Below are 20,041 nucleotides of genomic sequence, written 5' to 3' on the forward strand. Positions count from 1 at the left end.
AAATCAGGATCTCGAGGAGATATTTGCACTATTATGTTCATTGCAGCACTATTCCTGACAGCCAAGATGTGGGAACAACCTAAGGGTTCATCAGCAGATGAATAGATAAACCAAACGTGGTCTATACATACAGTGGAATATCATTCATCCTTAGAAAAGAAGGAAATTCTACAACACGCAACAGCATGGATCAGCCCTGAGAACATTACGCTAAGTGAAATTACCTAGTCACAGAAAGACAACTAGTGCCTGATTCCATCGTTGTGAAGTATCTCATAGAATCTAAACGTGGCATGCTGGTTACATTCATAGAACCTAAAAGTAGCATGGTGGTTGCTGGGCTTGGGGGAAGGGAGAATGGGGAGTTACTAAACAATGGGCATAAACTTTCAGGGAAACTAGATGACTAAGTTCTAGATATCTGATGGACAACAAGGAATCTGTAGTTAACAATATTGTATTACACATTTAAACATTTCTTAAGAGAGTAGATCGCATGTTGAGTCTTTACTATCATAATATCTTTTTTAAAAATTGAAAAAAATGTGTCCTTACCACAAAAAAGAATTTGACAAAGAAATAAGTGCCTTGTCGTCCAGAAAATTTTCCCTACCTTTTTTAGCCCTCATTTAATATTTACACTTTGGTGACTTGAAATACAATGTCTGTGTGCTCCTTAAAGAGAGTATAAAACGTTTCTGAATATCTCCTTTAATAAGGAAAGACAGAAACTAAGAATCTAACAGTAAACTTGGATTTTTAAGGCCATTTGTTCCAATATTCTACTGAATGCAGTCACTTCTTGTAATTTCATCATAATGCTTGCATCCAATAATATAAACAATAATAATTCTGCTGAAGTAACAGGTAAGCTATTCACTGCTTTTAAACTGGGCTTGTCTATGTACATATCATGCTTGATAATGTAAAATATTTTATGTAATGTTTATGCATACAAGTTTTTTTTCTTCCATGGTTTTTATGATCCTTGATATGTCTTATAATTTTTTTGAGTCTATTATTCTATACATTATAGGCACATAGTCTATATGAAATATTTGACAGTTTGTTATCAGAAATGTATAAAATGAATCAACACACCCAAAATATCAATCCTGATTTTAAAAAGCTTATATATTTTTAGTGTAAAATTTAGGAACAATTCAACATATTTTAATACATTTTGGGAATGCAAATTTCAAAACACCAAACAGCTGCACAAAAAAGGCAAAGGGTGAGAAATTAGGAAGCCTGGTTAATTTTTCAACGTATGACACTCTTTCCTGTTATGTTTTTCATAATACATTCCTTCACATCCTTATTTTTCAGTCTTGAAAATTGGAAAAATGATTATGCATGGCCTCTTTACCATGAGCTGGTCAAGAGGAACAAATGAGATGCTGCTTAAGAAATAAATCTGTATAATGGAAACAGTCAACCAACACAATATAGTACTTTTGTGTGTACTAGTATGTATTTCTCTATATACAGACATTTTATTTTAAACATACAGCCATATATTTATTCACAAAGTCTTCTTAGTACAATGCCCCAGAGCAGTCTATCTTATGCGTCTAGTATTTTCTTTACTCATTTATTCAGAAAACATTTATTGATGTACGTACTGGTCTTTCGTTCATTTGGATCGCTGTGTTCTAAAGTGCACTTGTTTGCCCACTTCTGGGCATTTGCTGTCACTTCTCTGCTCCATTCCTAAACGTCCCAAGAAAAACAAAATGCACTAAGATTCAACTCCAATGAAGTACACGCTTTAAAATCTGATTGGTAGGCTGATTTTGCACTACTTTAAAACTTCTGCAGATATGCTAGGTTGGCCAAAAAGTTATATTATCATCTAAGTTATAACATTATCTAATTGTCATTGGTATTAAAATATCTTTTTATTTGCATATGTGTGTCTTTATCTGCCCCAGTGCTAGCTACCATACAAAGATAAGTCCCCAGGTGATATATTTAACGAAAGAAACACCTAAGATAATACAATATTGTCTGACTATGATAGCATAGCAGGCACACCTAAGATCTTTTAGTAATGGTGCTACTCTTAATACTAATTAACATGTGAGGGAGCGTAACTACATTTCAATGGTAATAAGCAGACGCAGGTTATTGCCAATTCCATTTGAAGCCCACTGTGTCCATATGGGAGGTGATAGTTTTTATGGACTATTTCCTGGAAAATGGGATGTTATAATATTCACCCTAAAAGGCATTGATCCTGAAAGATAGATTTGTTCATTTTCGACTGAGGAAGATAGTGAACAAAAAAAAAAAAATGTAATGACTTCACATTTGATGTCTGAAGATTTGGCTTCTAGGTCTGCCTCCCAATTTCATTGTCTTATTACTTTGACAAGCTATTCAACCATTATAAAGGGAAACTCATTTCTGCCCTGCCCATGACACAGCTAAATGAAATAAAAAAATAGAGACGGAAATTTGTAAGCCACAAAATTTTTAAGACAGGCCAGTTACCAGCTGCTTACTCTTACCAACTGTGGCTCACACTATTTTCTTTATATTCCTGCTTCTTACCATCTTTAGCATGTTGCTGGCAGGTGGAGAGACTGATTTCCTTAGTTCATTGTGTTTATTTACAATTTCTCTTTGGACTTGAGTTTGAGTGGTTATCAAAGCAGTAAAGGATGGATCCTAAAGGAAAAGAAAAGTAAGGTTATTTTTTAAAACATTTTTTAAAAATTGCATTTAAGAGGCAATAAGTTAATTTAAGGAACCAGGGATTACTTTACAAAATGTTCCATTCAGGACACTGTGAATTGGTAAGCACTGTCAATGAACTGAGCCAAAGTAATGACAAATAGGAAAGAGATAGCTTGAAGCTTTGAGAATGGGGATGTAATTCATGGCATGACAAATTGAAAACTCTTTTGAAGCCACAAATGCCAATTTCGAGTTTCAGGGGAACTCTCAAAGGTGATTTTTCTCAATATACGAGTGATAATGCTTTATAATGTTTTATAATATGCCTAGGAAAGCATACAACAGGAACATTAAGGCAGATTTATCTGCATGCTGCAGCGGGGGACAAGAGCGGGACTCAAGACTCACCCTGGACTTTAAGTCACCCTGGACTTAACTGATACCTGATATGGTATCAGTTCTTAGAGAAGGAATGTCTTTCAGTTCAGTGCAGTCACTCAGTCGTGTCCGATGCTTTGTGACCCCGTGAATCGCAGCACGCCGGGCCTCCCTGTCCATCACCAACTCCCGGAGTTCACTCAAACTCATGTCCATCGAGTCGGTGATGCCATCCAGCCATCTCATCCTCGGTCGTCCCCTTCTCCTCCTGCCCCCAATCCCTCCCAGCATCAGAGTCTTTTCCAATGAGTCAGCTCTTCGCATGAGGTGGCCAAAGTACTGGAGTTTCAGCTTTAGCATCATTCCTTCCAAAGAAATCCCAGGGCTGATCTCCTTCAGAATGGACTGGTTGGATCTCCTTGCAGTACAAGGGACTCTCAAGAATCTTCTCCAGCACCACAATTCAAAAGCATCAATTCTTCAGCGCTAAGCTTTCTTCACAGTCCAACTCTCACATCCATACATGACCACTGGAAAAACCATAGCCTTGACTAGATGGACCTTTGTTGGCAAAGCAATGTCTCTGCTTTTTAACATGCTATTTAGCTTGGTCATAACTTTCCTTCCAAAGAGTAAGCGTCTTTTAATTTCATGGCTGCAATCACCATCTGCAGTGATTTGGGAGCCCCAAAAAATAGTTTGACACTGTTTCCACTGTTTCCCCATCTATTTGCTATGAAGTGATGGGACCGGATGCCATGATCTTCGTTTTCTGAATGTTGAGTTTTAAGCCAACTTTTTCACTCTCCACTTTCACTTTCATCAAGAGGCTTTTTAGTTCCTCTTCACTTTCTGCCATAACAGTGGTGTCATCTGCATATCTGAAGTTATTGATATTTCTCCCAGCAATCTTCCAGCTTGTGCTTCTTCCAGCCCAGCATTTCTCATGATGTACTCTGCGTATAAGTTAAATAAGCAGGGTGACAATATAAAGCCTTGATGTACTCCTTTTCCTATTTGGAACCAGTCTGTTGTTCCAAGTCCAGTTCTAACTGTTTCTTCCTGACCTGCATACAGGTTTCTGAAGAGGCAGGTCAGGTGGTCTGGTATTCCCATCTCTTTCAGAATTTTCCACAGTTTATTGTGATCCACACAGTCAAAGGCTTTGGCATAGTCAATAAAGTCAATAAATGTCTTTAGATCAATAATGTTTAGGGTCAAAGTGCATTCAATACTCTAGTAAAATGACTCTGTTATAGGTAGATTTTATGGAATCACTCAAAAGACTCCATTAAAAAAAATCTCTAAGGCCATTTGGAGGAAGCAAAACCATCCAATCAGTGTACCATTCCTGGCTTTGTTCCTTTTAGTAACAGAAATATAATTGATAAGGTATTAAACCAGGTGCAGATATTCTTGGTGTATCATTGTGTGTGTGTGCTGGGGGAGGGTTGAGTCCTAAACCTGGAGATGGAGTAGGGTGTGTGAATTGTTCCCATAAGGTCTAACAATTGGATAGCCTAAATTTATAAAAAAGGCTGGTATTACATAAGCATGGGTAAAATTTTGAAGTGTAAGTCTGAACAGATGGGGTACTTTGTTGATTTTCCCTTGACACCTTGGGATAAGTTATTGTATGCTCCTCTAGTACTGAGTCCCATCAGTTCAGTTCAGTCACTCAGTCATGTCCAACTCTTTGAGAATCCATGGACTGCAGCACACCAGCCTCCCTGTCCATCACCAGCTCCTGGAGTTCACTCAAACTCATGTTCATTGAGTCGTTGATGCCATTCAACCATCTCATCCTTGTTGCCCCCTTCTCTTCCTGCCTTCAATCTTTCTCAGCACCAGGGTCTTTTCAAATGAGTCAGTTCTTCACATCAGGTACCCAGTATTGGAGCTTCAGTTTCAGCATCAGTCCTTCCAATGTACACCCAGGACTGATCTCCTTTACGATGGACTAGTTGGATCTCCTTGCAGTCCAAGGGACTCTTAAGAGTCTTCTCCAACACCACAGTTTAAAAGCATCAGTTCTTTGGCACTCAGCTTTCTTTATAGTCCAACTCTCACATACATACATGACTACTGGAAAAACTATAGCTTTGACTAGGTGGACCTTTGTTGGCAAAGTAATGTCTCTGCTTTTTAGTATGCTGTCTAGGTTTGTCATAACTTTTCTTCCAAGGAGCAAGCATCTTTTAATTTCATGGTTGCAGTCACCATCTGCAGTGATTTTGGAACCACTCCCCCCTCCTCCAAAAAAAAAAGTTTATCACGGTTTCCATTGTTTCCCACCTATTTGGCATGAAGTGATGGGACCAGATGCCATAATCTTAGTTTTTTGAGTGTTGAGTTTTAAGCCAACTCTTCACTCTTCTCTTTCACTTTCATCAAGGGGCTCTTTAGTAATTCTTCACTTTCTGCCGTAAGGGTGGTGCCATCTGCGTTTCTGAAGTTATTGATATTTCTCCTGGAAATCTTGATTACAGTTTGTGCTTCATCCAGCCCAGCATTTTGCATGATGTACTCCGCATATAACCTAAATAAGCAGGGTGACAATATACAGCCGTGACATACTTTGGAACCCGTCTGTTGTTCCATGTTTAACTGTTGCTTGTTGACCTGCATACACATTTCTCAGGAGGCAGGTAAGGTGGTCTGGTATTCCCATATCTTGAAGAATTTTCCACAGTTCGTTGTGATCCACACAGTCTAAGGCTTTGATGTAGTCAACAAAGCAGATGTTTTTCTGAAACTTGGTTGCTTTTTTTGACGATACAATGGATGTTGGCAATTTGATCTCTGGTTCCTCTGCCTTTTCTAAATCCAGATTGAACATCTGGAAGTTCTTGGTTCATGTACTGTTGAAGCCTGGCTTGGAGAATTTTGAGTATTACTTTGCTAGCATGTGAGATGAAAGTTACGACCAACCTAGACAGCATATTAAAAAGCAGAGACTCATGTTTTTTAATGCATCATCGACTCAATGGACATGAGTTTGGGGTAGGCTCTGGGAGTTGGAGTTGGACAGGGAGGCCTGGCGTGCCTCCCAGTTCATGGGGTCGCAAAGAGTCAGACACGACTGAGCGACTGAACTGAACTGAACTGAGATGAGTGCAGTTGTGTAGTAGTTTGAACATTCTTTGGCACTGAGTCCCCTCAAAGCTCTGAAAACACTATGAACATGGGTCTGACTGCATTTTATCACCACCATCTCATCATGCGTCCATTTCTCCCGTCTGCTTATAATGTTCCAAAGGACAGGGACCAACACTGAATGAAAAATGAATCCAATGACACGTGTCTTTATTAGAGACACAGAGAGGAGAAGGCGATGTGAAGATGGAGGCAGAGATGGCAGTGATGTAGCCACAAGCCAAGGACACCAAGGACTGGTAGGAACCCCAGAAGCTAGGAGAGAGACACCGAACAGACTTCCTCTCTGGTCCTCCAGAGGGAGCACAGCCCTGCTGATACCTGGATGTCACACTTCTGGCCTTCAGAACTGTGAGAGAATAGATTTCTATGTGCAAAGCCACCTGTTCATGTCTTTACAACAACCCCAAAGACCTACTATATTAATTTTCCAGATCATTCCATCATGTACCCAATATAAAAATACTGAAATATATATATATTTAAATACTAAATCTTTGACATTTGGTCCATATTTTGGCTTGTTATGGAAAAGTCACATTTCAAGTCTTCACAACTGCCTTGTGTGACCGATAGCATCCTTAAACTTTCATCTAGATAATTAAGTTCTTTGAGCTATGGGTGGGTACTCTATGATGTACCAGACACTCACTTTTTCCACTCTCCACTTCTCACTTTTTCTCATCCCAAAGAGTTCGGGAGAGATTTTTGACTTGAACCTTACCTTTCCTTCGGTGGGGAAAGATGGAAGCAGCACAGCGGTCAGAAACAGCACCACTGGGAGCAAAGCCATTGCTAGGAAGCAAGTCAAAGAGAACACAGATCTGCATCAAAACATGTGGTACAGGGACCTCTGACTAAGACGGAAGAACGAAGGTAATGATATTGGTTATCTCAACTGAGCGGTGGTTCCCACATTCATAAGTAATATAACAAGAGAGAACTACCATACGGTGCCGGAGGAATCATAGTGGAACCACCCCGTCTCTGATAGAAACAATAAGCTAAAGAACGTGACAGTTGCCTTTGAATTACACCTGTAAAGGCAAGGGACATTCTGTCTTTCTTTCTGCCCAGTTCTATTGCTCCTGAACTCATCAGAAAGAAAATATGGGGAAAAAACCCGATTTCTTCACAGATAATTATGATCCTTCATTGATTATTGCAGGCAGGAGGAGAAGGGGATGACAGAGGATAAGATGGTTGGAGGGCATAAGTGATTCAATGGATATGAGCAAGCTTCAGGAGATGGTGAAGGACAGAAAAGCCTGGTATGCTACAGTTCATGCAGGTGCAAGGAGTCAGACACAACTGAGCAACAGAACAATAGCCACAATTGATTATTCAGTTCAATTTTGGGGAAAGCTTATTTTCAGTGTATACCATCTTTTAGTTTCCTCTTCTCTATGAAAACTAGATATTTGTCCTTTTATTTACAAGCAACTCTAATCAAGATTTCAGGGTTGTGACTACACAGAAATAAATGTACAAATACTTTATTAGCAGTTATTTCTCCAACGGAGGCATTAGAAGTTATGTTTATTTTTTTCCTTAGACTTGTCTATATTATCAAATTTCCCAGTATAGAAAAAATGCAAATAGAACAAATGTACTGAAAGTCCAGGCTGTTCAAATCTGCTGAATCCATGATGAGGCAGAAAGGTGGTTTAGTATCTTTTATTAACTTTTAAAATCACACTTAGTACTGGGTTGCCCAGGTGTCAAAAAACTACACTTTATCACCATCAATTCATCACGCGTCCATTTCTTCCTCAATGTGCCAAAAAATCCTTGATCCTTTAGATGAAGCAACAAGAACTAAGTTTAGGAAGAACTCATATTCCCTCTCTGTGGAGGAGCTAGAAGGCTTTAAGCAAATATTGAAAATGTATTTGCTCTACTTATGACGAAGGTTGGAAGCTGGGAAGAGCATAACAAAGGGTTATGAGCGTTTACTGAGTGCCCAAGGCTGGGAATGGATGACGAAGGGTCAATACACCTGGCCTTGAGGCATTCGAAGGCTTCCTTCTGACCACCTGTTCCTGAGAGCAAGGACTGTTGTTTCATGATAAGACTCCCTATAGAGTCTCGCCAAAGCTATGTTATGGCTTGGGCGGTGGGAACTGTATTTTATGCTTGAATGCTTTAATGTTTATCTGGAATGGCTACGTGCAAGTCAGCCTTATGCTCTATTTCCTGAAAATTATAAAACTACACAATTGAATAATAAACTTTGTCAGTCCACTAGAGGCTGTCCCTGAGTGTCCTTTTCAGAGTGCGGTTCTTCGAGCCTTACAACTGGCGCCCAACATGGGGCTCAAAACAACAGACTAATTTTAAAAAAGGGCCACACTCCTACAAAAGCAAAGTAAACAGAATGGGACATCAGACAAATAAAATTCCTTTTGTTCATCTCATACATCATTTCTTAAAACAATACGGGGTTAATCTGCCTAAAAAAACAGTTAACTAGCTGTTACCAGACAGTGGTTAAATATAATCCATGGTTTCCAAAAAAAAAAAACCCACCTTAGATTTACAAACTTAGACCAAAATAAAAAATAATGTTTTAAAAACTTATAGACAGGAGATAAAAATTCCCCCCCAATGGTGGGTAACTTAGTCTCTTTTACGGGCTGTTATAAAACAATTAGATGGCTCAAAAAAAGATTTGAAGTTAAAACTGTTCGATCCCTACATAAATGTAAATTAAAAAAAAAAAAGATCTATCAGAGGTTTTAAATTAAAAAAATGTCATGCTAGAACAGATTACAGACAAACAAGAGTCACAGGTGCTGAAAGCAGTTAAACAATCAACTTTGCCAGAGGCCCCTGATCCGCCTTTGCCTTGCTTTTTGCGAGCTCATATTAACAAGCCTCTAACACCGGCCTTTCGCCCGCTGCAACGCTGTCCACTGCTGCTACTGCTCCCCTATTTCCTAGCATTCCTCCTTGAGACATGCCTCTTTGTGCGTGGGCTTTTCCGGTCCAACTTAATAATCCTCAACCTAGACATAATCAATGACAATCACCTGATTTTGGTTTGCTCATGCAATTCAAAAAGACATGTATGTTATATAGACCTACCTCACCCTACTATACAAAATTTCTTAAGGGCTGGGCAAATCAATGGCTTCATACAAATTTTTTTACAGTTGCTAAAATAGTTATGACTCCACAACAACTACTACAATGGCAAATGTGGGTCATAGATAAAGCCAAATTAATCTGACAAAAACAACAAAACAACAAAAAATACTGCTAGGCTAAATTTTAAGATTCTCACTGACACCAGAGCTATGGCTAAAACTGCTGCACAATTACAATTTGTACAGCCGCCCATGTTATACTAGATTAAAAAAATAGCTATCAAAACATGGGCTAAGATCGACAGTTTCACCTCTGATAGATCTTTTATAAAAATATTACAGAGACCAACTAAAAAACATGCTCAATTTATTGATAAATTAAAAGAGGCCATTGATCACAGTCTTAAAGATACACTTTTGCAAAAAATCATTTTAAAACAACTGGCTTTTGATAATGCTAATAAAAATTGTCAGGCTATTATCAGACCTATTAAAAAACAAAAAAGTTATAAAATACTCAAAAGCCTACAAAAACGTAGAGACGATTCAACATAAAGCTAAAATAGCCGCTTTAAAAACCTTAAATATTTCCCAAAAGTCTAAAGTTAAATGTTTTAACTACGACACACCAAGACATATGCAAAAACAGTATCACTTGCCTCGACAAACAGGTCTTTCTCCTGACAAAAAAAGGGCTATTAAAACAAAGCCCCCCGGCCTCTGCCCAAGATATTAAAAAAAAAAAAAAATCATTGACTAAATAAATGCCACTCCAAATTTGATAAACAAGATAATACTTTACCCATTCAGACACCTCCTTCAAAAAACTAAAACAGGGGCTCTCCTCTAGCCCCGTTAAACAAAAAAGACGACCAAATATTACTAAATTAACAGAGGCTACCAGGCACAACACATGTATAGACATTCCTGCTCCCCGAGATATAAAATTATTAATGATAAATAATCCTATAAAAATCTTAACTAAATATTTTGGTCCTATACCAAAAAAATACTGTAGGCCTCCTGTTGAGACAAAACAACAACACCATGCGTGAGATAATTGTACATACTGAGATCACTGATAAAAATTACACAGATAAAATTACAATAATGTTACATGTGACTCATAAGTTATATTTACAAAAAGGTGACAGATTTGCTCAGCTATTGCTATTACCTTATGTGCCCCCAACTTAATGAAAAACCAAACACCAAAACAGGTGGCTTTAAAAATACCAACGTTACTACAGCCCTTTCTACTGTTATAAAAATAATCAATAGGCCCATGTTAAAATTAAAAAAAAAAAAAACTTTAAAAAAAATGTTAGACACTGGGACAAATATTTCCATCATAAAAACAAAAAATGGCCTTCAAATTGGCCTACAATTTTAGCCTCACACCAGTTAGTGAAAATAAAAACTACAAATACAGCTCAAACTTAAGTTAGTTCATCTTACTTACAAGCCCTAGGCCCTGATCAATTAGTCACTTACATTAAACCATACATTGCCCCATTACCATTAAATTTGTGAAAAAAAAAAAAAACAAAACAAAACCAAAAACAACTTTCTACAACAAGCTCAAACGACTATACAATTAAATAAACCTTTTTCTTAAGGGTCACTGAGATAAAGCCACTAAAGTTAAAATAAAAGTCTGATAACCCTATCTAGACAGCTCAGTGGCCCCTAGCAAAAAAAAAACAGTCCGCTTTACATACTTTGGTGGCTAAACTACTACAACAAAATAAAACAGAAACTACTCAATCACCATAACACTCACCAATTTTTGTCATTAAAAAAAATCAAATAAATAAAAAATGCTAACAAATTAAAAAAATATTAACACTATAATGATTCCTATGGAGACATCACAACCAAGACTCCCAAGCCCTGCTATGGTCCCTAAAGACTGGGCTATTATGATTATTAATTTACAAGATTGCTTTTTCACTATACCTTTACATCCAAACAACAGACAACGTTTTGCCTTCTCAATACCTTCTATTAATAATCAATCCCCTGCTCAACGATATCAATAAGTCCTGCCCCAAGATGTAATAAACTCCCCTACGGTCTGTCAATTTGTTGTTGATAAAATTTTACAGCCCATCAGACAACAATTCCCTAAGACATATCTCATTCATTACATAGATGACATTTTATTGGCTTCTCCCTCAAAATCTCAATTAAGTTTATTAAATAATGAGGTCATAACTAATGTAACTAATCATGGGCTACTAATAACAAAAGACAAATTACAATACCATTCCCCTTTTAAATATCTTAGATATCTTATAGACCGCTCCACTATAAAGCCACAAAAACTTTCTATTAAAAAAGATAATTTACAAACACTTAATGATTTCCAAAAACTTCTTAAAGATATTAACTGACTATGACCTACCTTAAAAATTCCCACATATACTTTACAAAACTTATTCAAATTATTAAAAAGTTCCTCTAATTTAAATAGTCCCTGACAACTTACCCCTAAAGCTAAAAAAAATTACAATTAATAAAACAAAAAATTCAACAAACATTTGTTTACCATATTAATTACAATTCCCATTTTCAAATATATGTCTTTGATACTAAGATATCTCCTACTGCATTATAGTACAAAATAATCACCCTATTAAAATATATCTCCATTCCAGACTAAATACATTATTTCCTATATAGACTTGATAAAAAAAATCATTTTTCTTACACGCTCTCATTTGTGCGCTATAGCTAGATATAACCCTACTCAGATTTACCTACCTTTGACAAAAACAAAAATTAATAATACTCTCCAGGTGTCTGCTACCATTCAAATAGCCCTTACTAATTATCCAAAAAAGTTATTGGCCAACCCACCTTAAAAAAAATTATAAAATTTCTTACGAAATACTTCTTTTATCATCAACAATATTGTTTCTAAACACCCTCTCATAAATACACCTAATTATTTTATAAATAAAAATAAGGCAGGATGGGCATGTGCCCCCTTTCATTTGACCACTAGTCCCCAAGGGACTAGAGGCTTACAAACAAATGAATTATGGCAAGCTGATTTTACACATTACAAACTGCCCCCTTTTAAATTGTTATTTGTAGTCATAGATACCTTTTCCAGCTTCATTTGGGCAGTTCCTTCCAGTGCCAAGACTACTAAAGCTGCCGTCATAGCCCTTCTACAATGTTTTTCAGTGATGGGGATCCCTGCCTCCATCAAAACAGACAATGGTCCTGCTTTTACAGCCAATGCTTTTCGTGATTTCATGCATCAATGGGGTATTTGCCTTCTTACTGGCATCCTGTACAACCCTCAAGGCCAAGCCATCATTGAATGGGCCCACCATACACTCAAGTTCATTCTTAATAAACAAAACAGGGGGAATAAGCTAAGGGACCCTTATGGACCTAAAGCCATTTTGCCTATAGCCCTTTTAACAATCAATTATTTTAATTTGCCTCTACACAGTCAGGAAACACAAGCAGAGTGACATTTTTCTGATTCACCCTCGCGTATGCCTGAACAAACTGCTGTTTGGGTTAAATGTCTTGATCAATGGCGGCCAGGAACGCTTAAGTTCCTAGGCAAGGGATATTGTCTTGTCATTTTAGATGATGGAACCGAACAGTGGGTCCCACTCAGAAGAGTCAGAAGATGGGCAGGCCTTGCTCCACATCCCCCGACCGGTCACAGCACTAAAACGGAAATTGCAACAGATGACACGGAAAGACGGCAAGAAAATGAAACGTCCCCGACGCAATGCGCCTTTTCCGACCTGGGCACAAATGAAAAATCTGTCCAGACGAGCTGAAGATACTCTGTTGATGACCAACAGTGAGGCAACACCGGAAAAACTGTTGCTGGCCATGATGGCCGTTTTAACCTGTGCTTCTGGGGTAAGCGGTAATTCCATCTATTGGGCTTATATCCCCAACCCGCCTCTTTTACAAGTGGTGGATTGGACAGAATCATCTCCTGTGGTTTTCACAAATGACAGCTTACATTTTCCTGCCCCCTGGTCGGATCTAGGACCACAAATAAAAGAAGAAGAAGGAAAGACAGTTAACTTAACACTTATGTATCCAGTGCTCCCCATCTGTTTCGGGGCCCTCCCTTTGTGTCTCTGCCTATATCCACAATGGTGGGCTTGCTCTTTCTCAAATGGCTCTTTCCGTCTTGGAATGCTCGCTACCATGACCTTTGTTCTCAACTGGACAGAGACTACCTACCATGGACAAATAGCCAACTTCACTCACTATCTATTTAAGCCTTCTGAGCCTCCTTGTGACAACGTATCTTGGAAGAAAAAATCGTCTGTGCCGGGAATGGACTGGTCCACCCGTAGAGAAAGGTTTGGAAAAGTTTCTGTTCACGCTAACATGACTTTTGTTGATTGGGGACCTCATGGACTCTTTGTGAATTGCTCAGAATCACAAAAAAATAAGAACACGTGCCAATGGTATAATGTTTCAGCACCACGTTTTAACAGAACACAAACAGGACTTTGGCATCAACGCGATAAACTTTTGTACTGGTACAACAGAGGTCTTTCACCTCCCAGACCCCAGATAATCAGTCCAGTCCTGGGGTCTGAACACTGGCATCTTTAGAAAATTCCTGCTTCTTTGTCTCGGTTTAGGGTCTCACATGCTTATGCACATGTTTCCATCCCACAAAATTATACTATTGAGTATAATTATACTAGCTATGTTCATGCTTGTGTAAATGCGCCCTATCTTTCTGCTATTAGACAATTTAGGAGTAATGGCTCAGTTCTGTCCTGTACTGAGTGTCATTTGTAACTTGTTTAAATCATAGTGTGTCAATTAATGTTACTAAAGACAGTGTTTTTTCAGTCCGGCAAAAGACTGATTTGTGGGTTCCAGTTAAGATTTCTGAACCTTGGTCAGATTCCATGTTGTTGTCTTCTGTTCTGAGAGAATCCCTAAAAAGAAGCGAACGCTTAATTGGCTGGATTATAGGTGCCATAGCGGGTACTATTTCAGTTGTACTTGTTGGTACAGTTCCTGGAATGGCATTGTATAATTCTACTCAAAATCATGATTTCATTACTGCTTGGAAAAAGGATTCTCATGATCTCTGGGCCCGGCAAGCTCAGATAGATCAACAAATACAAACACGCTTAGATGACCTACAAGCCGCCCTTATGTATGTGGGGGATGATCTGCATGCTTTACAGATACAATTGACGTTGCGGTGTCACTGGAATTTTATTACTTTCTATTTGACCAATATGCCATACAATGCCACTGTATATCCTTGGGAACAAATAAAGTTACATCTTTTAGGTTCGAAATCAAACACTAATCTAGATATAGAGAAACTGAAGCAACCAATCACGTCTACCTTCAGCAGCATTCCCCTGTGTTATATAACACTGACTTCTATAATACACTATCTGCTAGTACTTCCTTTTTAAATCCAAAAAATTGGGTACCCCATACGATGGCTTCTTATGCGCTGATCTGTTTATTGTTTGTTATTGTTCTTACAGGATTCTGAACGTTCTGTGCTCGAGCCACCGCTGCCCAAAAAGCGGGAGTCACCATGGCTGCAGCAGTCTTTGTTCTTGAGAAAAAAGGGAGGAAACGTGGAGGGGCTGGAAGGCTTTGAGCAAATACTGAGAATGTATTTGCTCCACTCCTGACGAAGGCTGGAAGCTGGGACGAGCATAACAAAGGGTTATGAGTGTTCACTGAGTGCCCGAGGCTAGGAATGCATGACAAGGGTCAATACACCTGGCCTTGAGGCATTCGAAGGCTTCCTTCTGACCACCTGTTTCTGAGAGCAAGGACTGTTGTTTCATGATAAGATTCCCTTTAGAGTCTTGCCAAAGCTATGTTATGGCTTGAGTGGTGGGAACTGTATTTTATGCTTGAATGCTTTAATGTTTATCTGGAATGGCTACGTGCAAGTCAGCCTTATGCTCTATTTCCTGAAAATTGAAAAACTACACAATTGGATAATAAACTTTGTCAGTCCACTAGAGGCTGTCCCTGAGTCTCCTTTTCAGAGTGTGGTTCTCCGAGCCTTACACCTCTCCACTATTAGTCATATAAACTGCTCAGTTTATAAATTAAGGAATGATACCTCAATTAGCTCTCTTCCTATGAAATTGGTATTCCCAAATTCTTGGAGGGAAAGAAAGTTCTCAATTATTTATCTGCAGTACTTGTGAAAGTCATTCAGTCATGTCCGACTCTTTGCGACCCCATGAACTATACAGTCCATGGAGTTCTTCAGGCCTGACTACCAGAGTGGGTAGCCTATTACTTTTCCAGGGGATCTTCCCGACCCAGGAATTGAACTGGGGTCTCCTGCATTGCAGGTGGACTCTTTACCAGCTGAGCTACCAGGGAAGCCAGTACTTCTTAGGTCTTATTAATTTGTAAAGAGTAGACAATTGATACTTATTCCGTGTATTGCCTTTCTGCTCAATAGTATGATCTTCAGAGGGAGGGGAATGAACATTTATGGATAGTTCATGGTAAAATGCACTGTCTAACTTCACTCTCATACCTTGGTGGGTATGGCAGTATTTAACCAATGAAAGGGTTGAGGCTTAGAAGAGTTGATTGACCTATGCCAATGAAAAGTTCTAAAGTAATGTTAGAAATTAACCTTCATCCAATTATGATGTCCAAGTCAATGCACATTGAAAGGAAAATATAGTTTCAACTGGGAAAAATCAATCATTTTGCATCTAATGGAGATACTTTATTTTAACAATCCCTATGTTAATATATAAACGTATATGTTCGTAATAAAAATCACTAACACGGAAGGGTATATAATATAAACAAATTGTCATATTTTACATTTTTCTAGGGAATATAGTTTTAGTATAATTGTTTCAAAGTAAAAAATTGAAGCTTGTATATTCAAAAAAATGGAAACTTATATTATGTATTTTAGAATCAGATGTAAAAAATTCACTTGTTTCAACTTGACATAGTAAGAGTAGAATTGACCCCAAATCATTCTTTCAATAAACACTTATCCATTAAGCTTGAAAATCAAGGACACATTTATTAAACATATAATTTTACCCCTGGCAAAATAAAAATGATTGACAAAATGTTCACATTTAAATAAATGAGTTTTGCCTTACTGTTGGTTTTCAGAGCAGGATGAAGAGTCTGCTTTGTCTGTAGGAAGAAAAGGGTGCAGAGGATATTAGAGCACAATATCTATTACATCTATCTCTGTTTTAGAACATTCTGGTTTGCAAGTAAATCCAAATCAATACATTTCCAAAACAGAATTTTTTTTTATGCCAATGGCTTCCAATTTCATTGACAGTTATCTGATGTTGTTTTTTTGACATTATTTAGCTTTCAGTTAGCTTTTAACATGAGTAAGTAAAGAACAGGGCTTCCCAGGTGGCTCAGTGGTAAAGAATCTGCCTGCCAATGCAGAAATGCAGGTAGGGATAGGGAAGATCCCATGAAGGAGGAAATGGCAATCCATTCTAGTGTTCTTGCCTGGAGAATCCCATGGACAGAGCAGTTTGACAAGGTACAGTCTATAGGATCACAAAGAATTAGATATGACTGAGCAACTGAGCATGCACACAAGCAAAGCATATTCTCACTCTTCTTAAGTAAGTAAGTGAAGTCGCTCAGTCGTGTCCGACTCTGTGCGATCCCACGGACTGTAGCCCACCAGGCTTCTCTGTCCATGGGATTCTCCTGGCAAGAATACTAGAGTGGGTTGTCATTTCCTTCTCCAGGGGATCTTTCCAACCCAGGGATCGAACCTGGGTCTCCTGCATTGCAGGCAGATGCTTTAACCTCTGAGCCACCAGGAAAGCCCCTATGCATACTAAAATCTCAGTTCAGTTCAGTCTCTCAGTCATGTCTAACTCTTTGCGACCCCATGTACTGCACCACTCCAGGCTTCCCTGTCCATCACGAACTTCCAGTTTACCCAAACTCATGTCCATTGAGTCGGTGATGACATCTAACCATCACATCCTCTGTCGTCCCCTTCTCCTCCTGCCTTCAATCTTTCCCAGGGTCAGGGTCTTTTCAAATGAGTCAGCTCTTTGCATCAGGTGGCCAAAATATTGGAGTTTCAGCTTCAACATCAGTCCTTCCAGTGAACACCCAGGACTGATTTCCTTTAGGATGGACTGGTTGGATCTCCTTGCAGTCTAAGGGACTCTCAACAGTTTTCTCCAACACCACAGTTCAAAAGCATCAATTCTTCGGCGCTCAGCTTTCTTTATAGTCCAACTCTCACATCCATACATGACCACTGGAAAAACCATAGCCTTAACTAGACGGACCTTTGTTGGCAAAGTAATGTCTCTGCTTTTGAATATGCTATCTAGGTTGCTCATAACTTTCCTTCCAAGGAGTAAGCGTCTTTTAATTTCATGGCTGCAATCACCATCTGCAGTGATTTTGGAGCCCAAAAGAATAAATTTTGCCTCTGTTTACACTGTTTCCCCATCTATTTGCCATGAAGTGATGGGACCAGATGCCATGTTTTCTGAATGTTGAGCTTTAAACCAACTTTTTCACTCTCCTCTTTCACTTTCAGCAAGAGGCTCTTTAGTTCCTCTTCACTTTCTGCCATAAGGGTGGTGTCATCTGCATATCTGAGGTTATTGATATTTCTCCCAGCAATCTTGATTCCAGCTTGTGCTTCTTCCAGTCCAGCGTTTCTCATGATGTACTCTGCATAGAAGTTAAATAATCAGGTTGACAATATACAGCCTTGATGTACTCCTTTTCCTATTTGGAACCTGTCTGTTTCTCCGTGTCCAGTTCTAACTGTTGCTTCTTGATCTGCAAACAGGTTTCTCAAGAGGCAGGTCAGGTGGTCTGGTATTCCCATCTCTTTCAGAATTTTCCACAGTTTATTGTGATCCACACAGTCAGAGGCTTTGGCATTGTCAATAAAGCAGAAATAGATGTTTTTCTAGAACTCTCTTGCTTTTTCCATGATCCAGCGGATGTTGGCAATTTGATCTCTGGTTCCTCTGCCTTTTCTAAAACCAGCTTGAACATCAGGAAGTTCACGGTTCGCGTCTTGCTGAAGCCTGGCTTGCGGAATTGTGAGTATTACTTTACTAGCATGTGAGATGAGTACAATTGTGCGGTAGTTTGAGCATTCTCTGGCATTGCCTGTTTTTGGGATTGGAATGAAAACTGACCTTTTCCAGTCCTGCAGCCACTGCTGAGTTCTCCAAATTTGCTGGCATATTGAGTGCAACACTTTCACAGCATCATCTTTCAGGATTTGAAATAGCTCAGCTGGAATTCCATCACCTCCACTAGCTTTGTTCGTAGTGATACTTCCTAAGGCCCCACTTGACTTCACATTCCAGGATGTCTGGCTCTAGGTGAGTGATCACACCATCGTGATTATCCAGGTCATGAAGATCTTTTTTGTACAGTTCTTCTGTGTATTCTTGCAGCCTCTTCTTAATATCTTCTTCTTCTGTTAGGTCCATACCATTTCTGTCCTTTATAGAGCCCATCTTTGCATGAAATGTTCCCTTGGTATCTCTAATTTTCTTGATGAGATCTCCAGTCTTTCCTATTCTATTTTTTCCCTCTATTTCTTTGCATTGATTGCTGAGGAAGGCTTTCTTATATCTCCTTGCTATTCTTTGGAACTCTGCATTCAAATGGGAATATGTTTCCTTTTCTCCTTTGCTTTTCGCTTCTCTTCTTTTCACAGCTATTTGTAAGGCCTCCTCAAAAGCCATTTTGCTTTTTTGCATTTCTTTTTCTTGGGGATAGATGCTGCCTTTTGGCTGAGTGTTTCTATAATAAGCACTGAAGACCGGTTAATCACTGTGGCAGTAACCCAGCTCTTACCTATAGCTGAACATCCATGGCTCAGCTTTCCATGACTTTTACTTCCCAGTTACCAACTTTCTATAGCTTATTGGATAGTCTTTGGAAAGCATCAGTTCTGGGAAATCTTTTCTGAGCTTTAGTTTTCTTTTCTATAAACTGTGGATTATCATATCATAGGTTTGTTTTGGACACTTATTGGCATAATATACACAAAACATCTAATACAATGCCTGGTATAGAATACTCAATAAATGGAAATGATTGATATTTTTATTATTATCCTTTGCAATGAGTAGTAATCTGTTGAGATCATACTCTCTCTCAAAAATGCACGCTGTTTGAATTGCTGGTTTTAGAAGTGTTTATAAAACCTGCATTTACTTCCAGGTGTCAGAGGAAAAAAATCATTATAATCTAATCATATATTCTTACATTCAAGGCCCAGCGCCACTGGAGACTTTCTGGCTAACTGTAGGAAAATGATCTAACATCTGGGATGTTGTATCCTCATCACTCACTGAAAGACATAGCCTGAGCCTGATGATTTTGTATAGCTTAATCATGTTATAGGTTTGTATTAGGTAACCCATAATTCCATAATTCAATAGACAAAAGATGCCACATACTCTTCTTTGCCTCCTTCCTCTCCCCACTCTCTTACTCACCCAGCCTATAATCGTTTTTGTTGCCTCAATGAAAGCAATGACACTTTTTGTGAGAGTATATTTAAAGAAAAGTTGCTATTTTATTCCTTTAAGCCCACATTCATGGATCCCATTATTTTCCTTCAATACTTACAAATGGAAAAGCACTGTGCCCTTTCGTATGTTTTAAGACCAGGGTGACATGGTTCTTCTACAGTGTCTGCAGGAAGAGCATGGTGTATGGTTTCATAATCC

The 20,041-nt window shown here is 38.6% G+C and overlaps 1 protein-coding gene and 1 non-coding gene across 2 annotated transcripts in view; both read right to left on the reverse strand.

The window, feature by feature from the left end:
* The window catches only part of LOC138425092 (cysteine-rich secretory protein 2), a 28,777-nt gene extending 8,736 nt beyond the window's left edge, over positions 1 to 20,041 (reverse strand). The window contains exons 1-5 of the mRNA XM_069562712.1: positions 19,941 to 20,041; positions 16,439 to 16,475; positions 6,941 to 7,011; positions 2,557 to 2,673; positions 1,626 to 1,713 (exon numbers count right to left, since the gene is read on the reverse strand). Coding sequence (XP_069418813.1) covers positions 1,626 to 1,713; positions 2,557 to 2,673; positions 6,941 to 7,009 — 274 coding nt within the window. The 5' untranslated portion in view covers positions 7,010 to 7,011; positions 16,439 to 16,475; positions 19,941 to 20,041. The remainder of the gene's footprint in view (positions 1 to 1,625; positions 1,714 to 2,556; positions 2,674 to 6,940; positions 7,012 to 16,438; positions 16,476 to 19,940) is intronic.
* TRNAC-GCA (transfer RNA cysteine (anticodon GCA)) lies at positions 17,066 to 17,137 on the reverse strand. The gene has a single exon. It is a non-coding gene; the product is annotated as a tRNA-Cys (tRNA).

Source organism: Ovis canadensis, chromosome 20 (assembly GCF_042477335.2).
Source record: "Ovis canadensis isolate MfBH-ARS-UI-01 breed Bighorn chromosome 20, ARS-UI_OviCan_v2, whole genome shotgun sequence".
Taxonomy (NCBI): domain Eukaryota; kingdom Metazoa; phylum Chordata; class Mammalia; order Artiodactyla; family Bovidae; genus Ovis; species Ovis canadensis.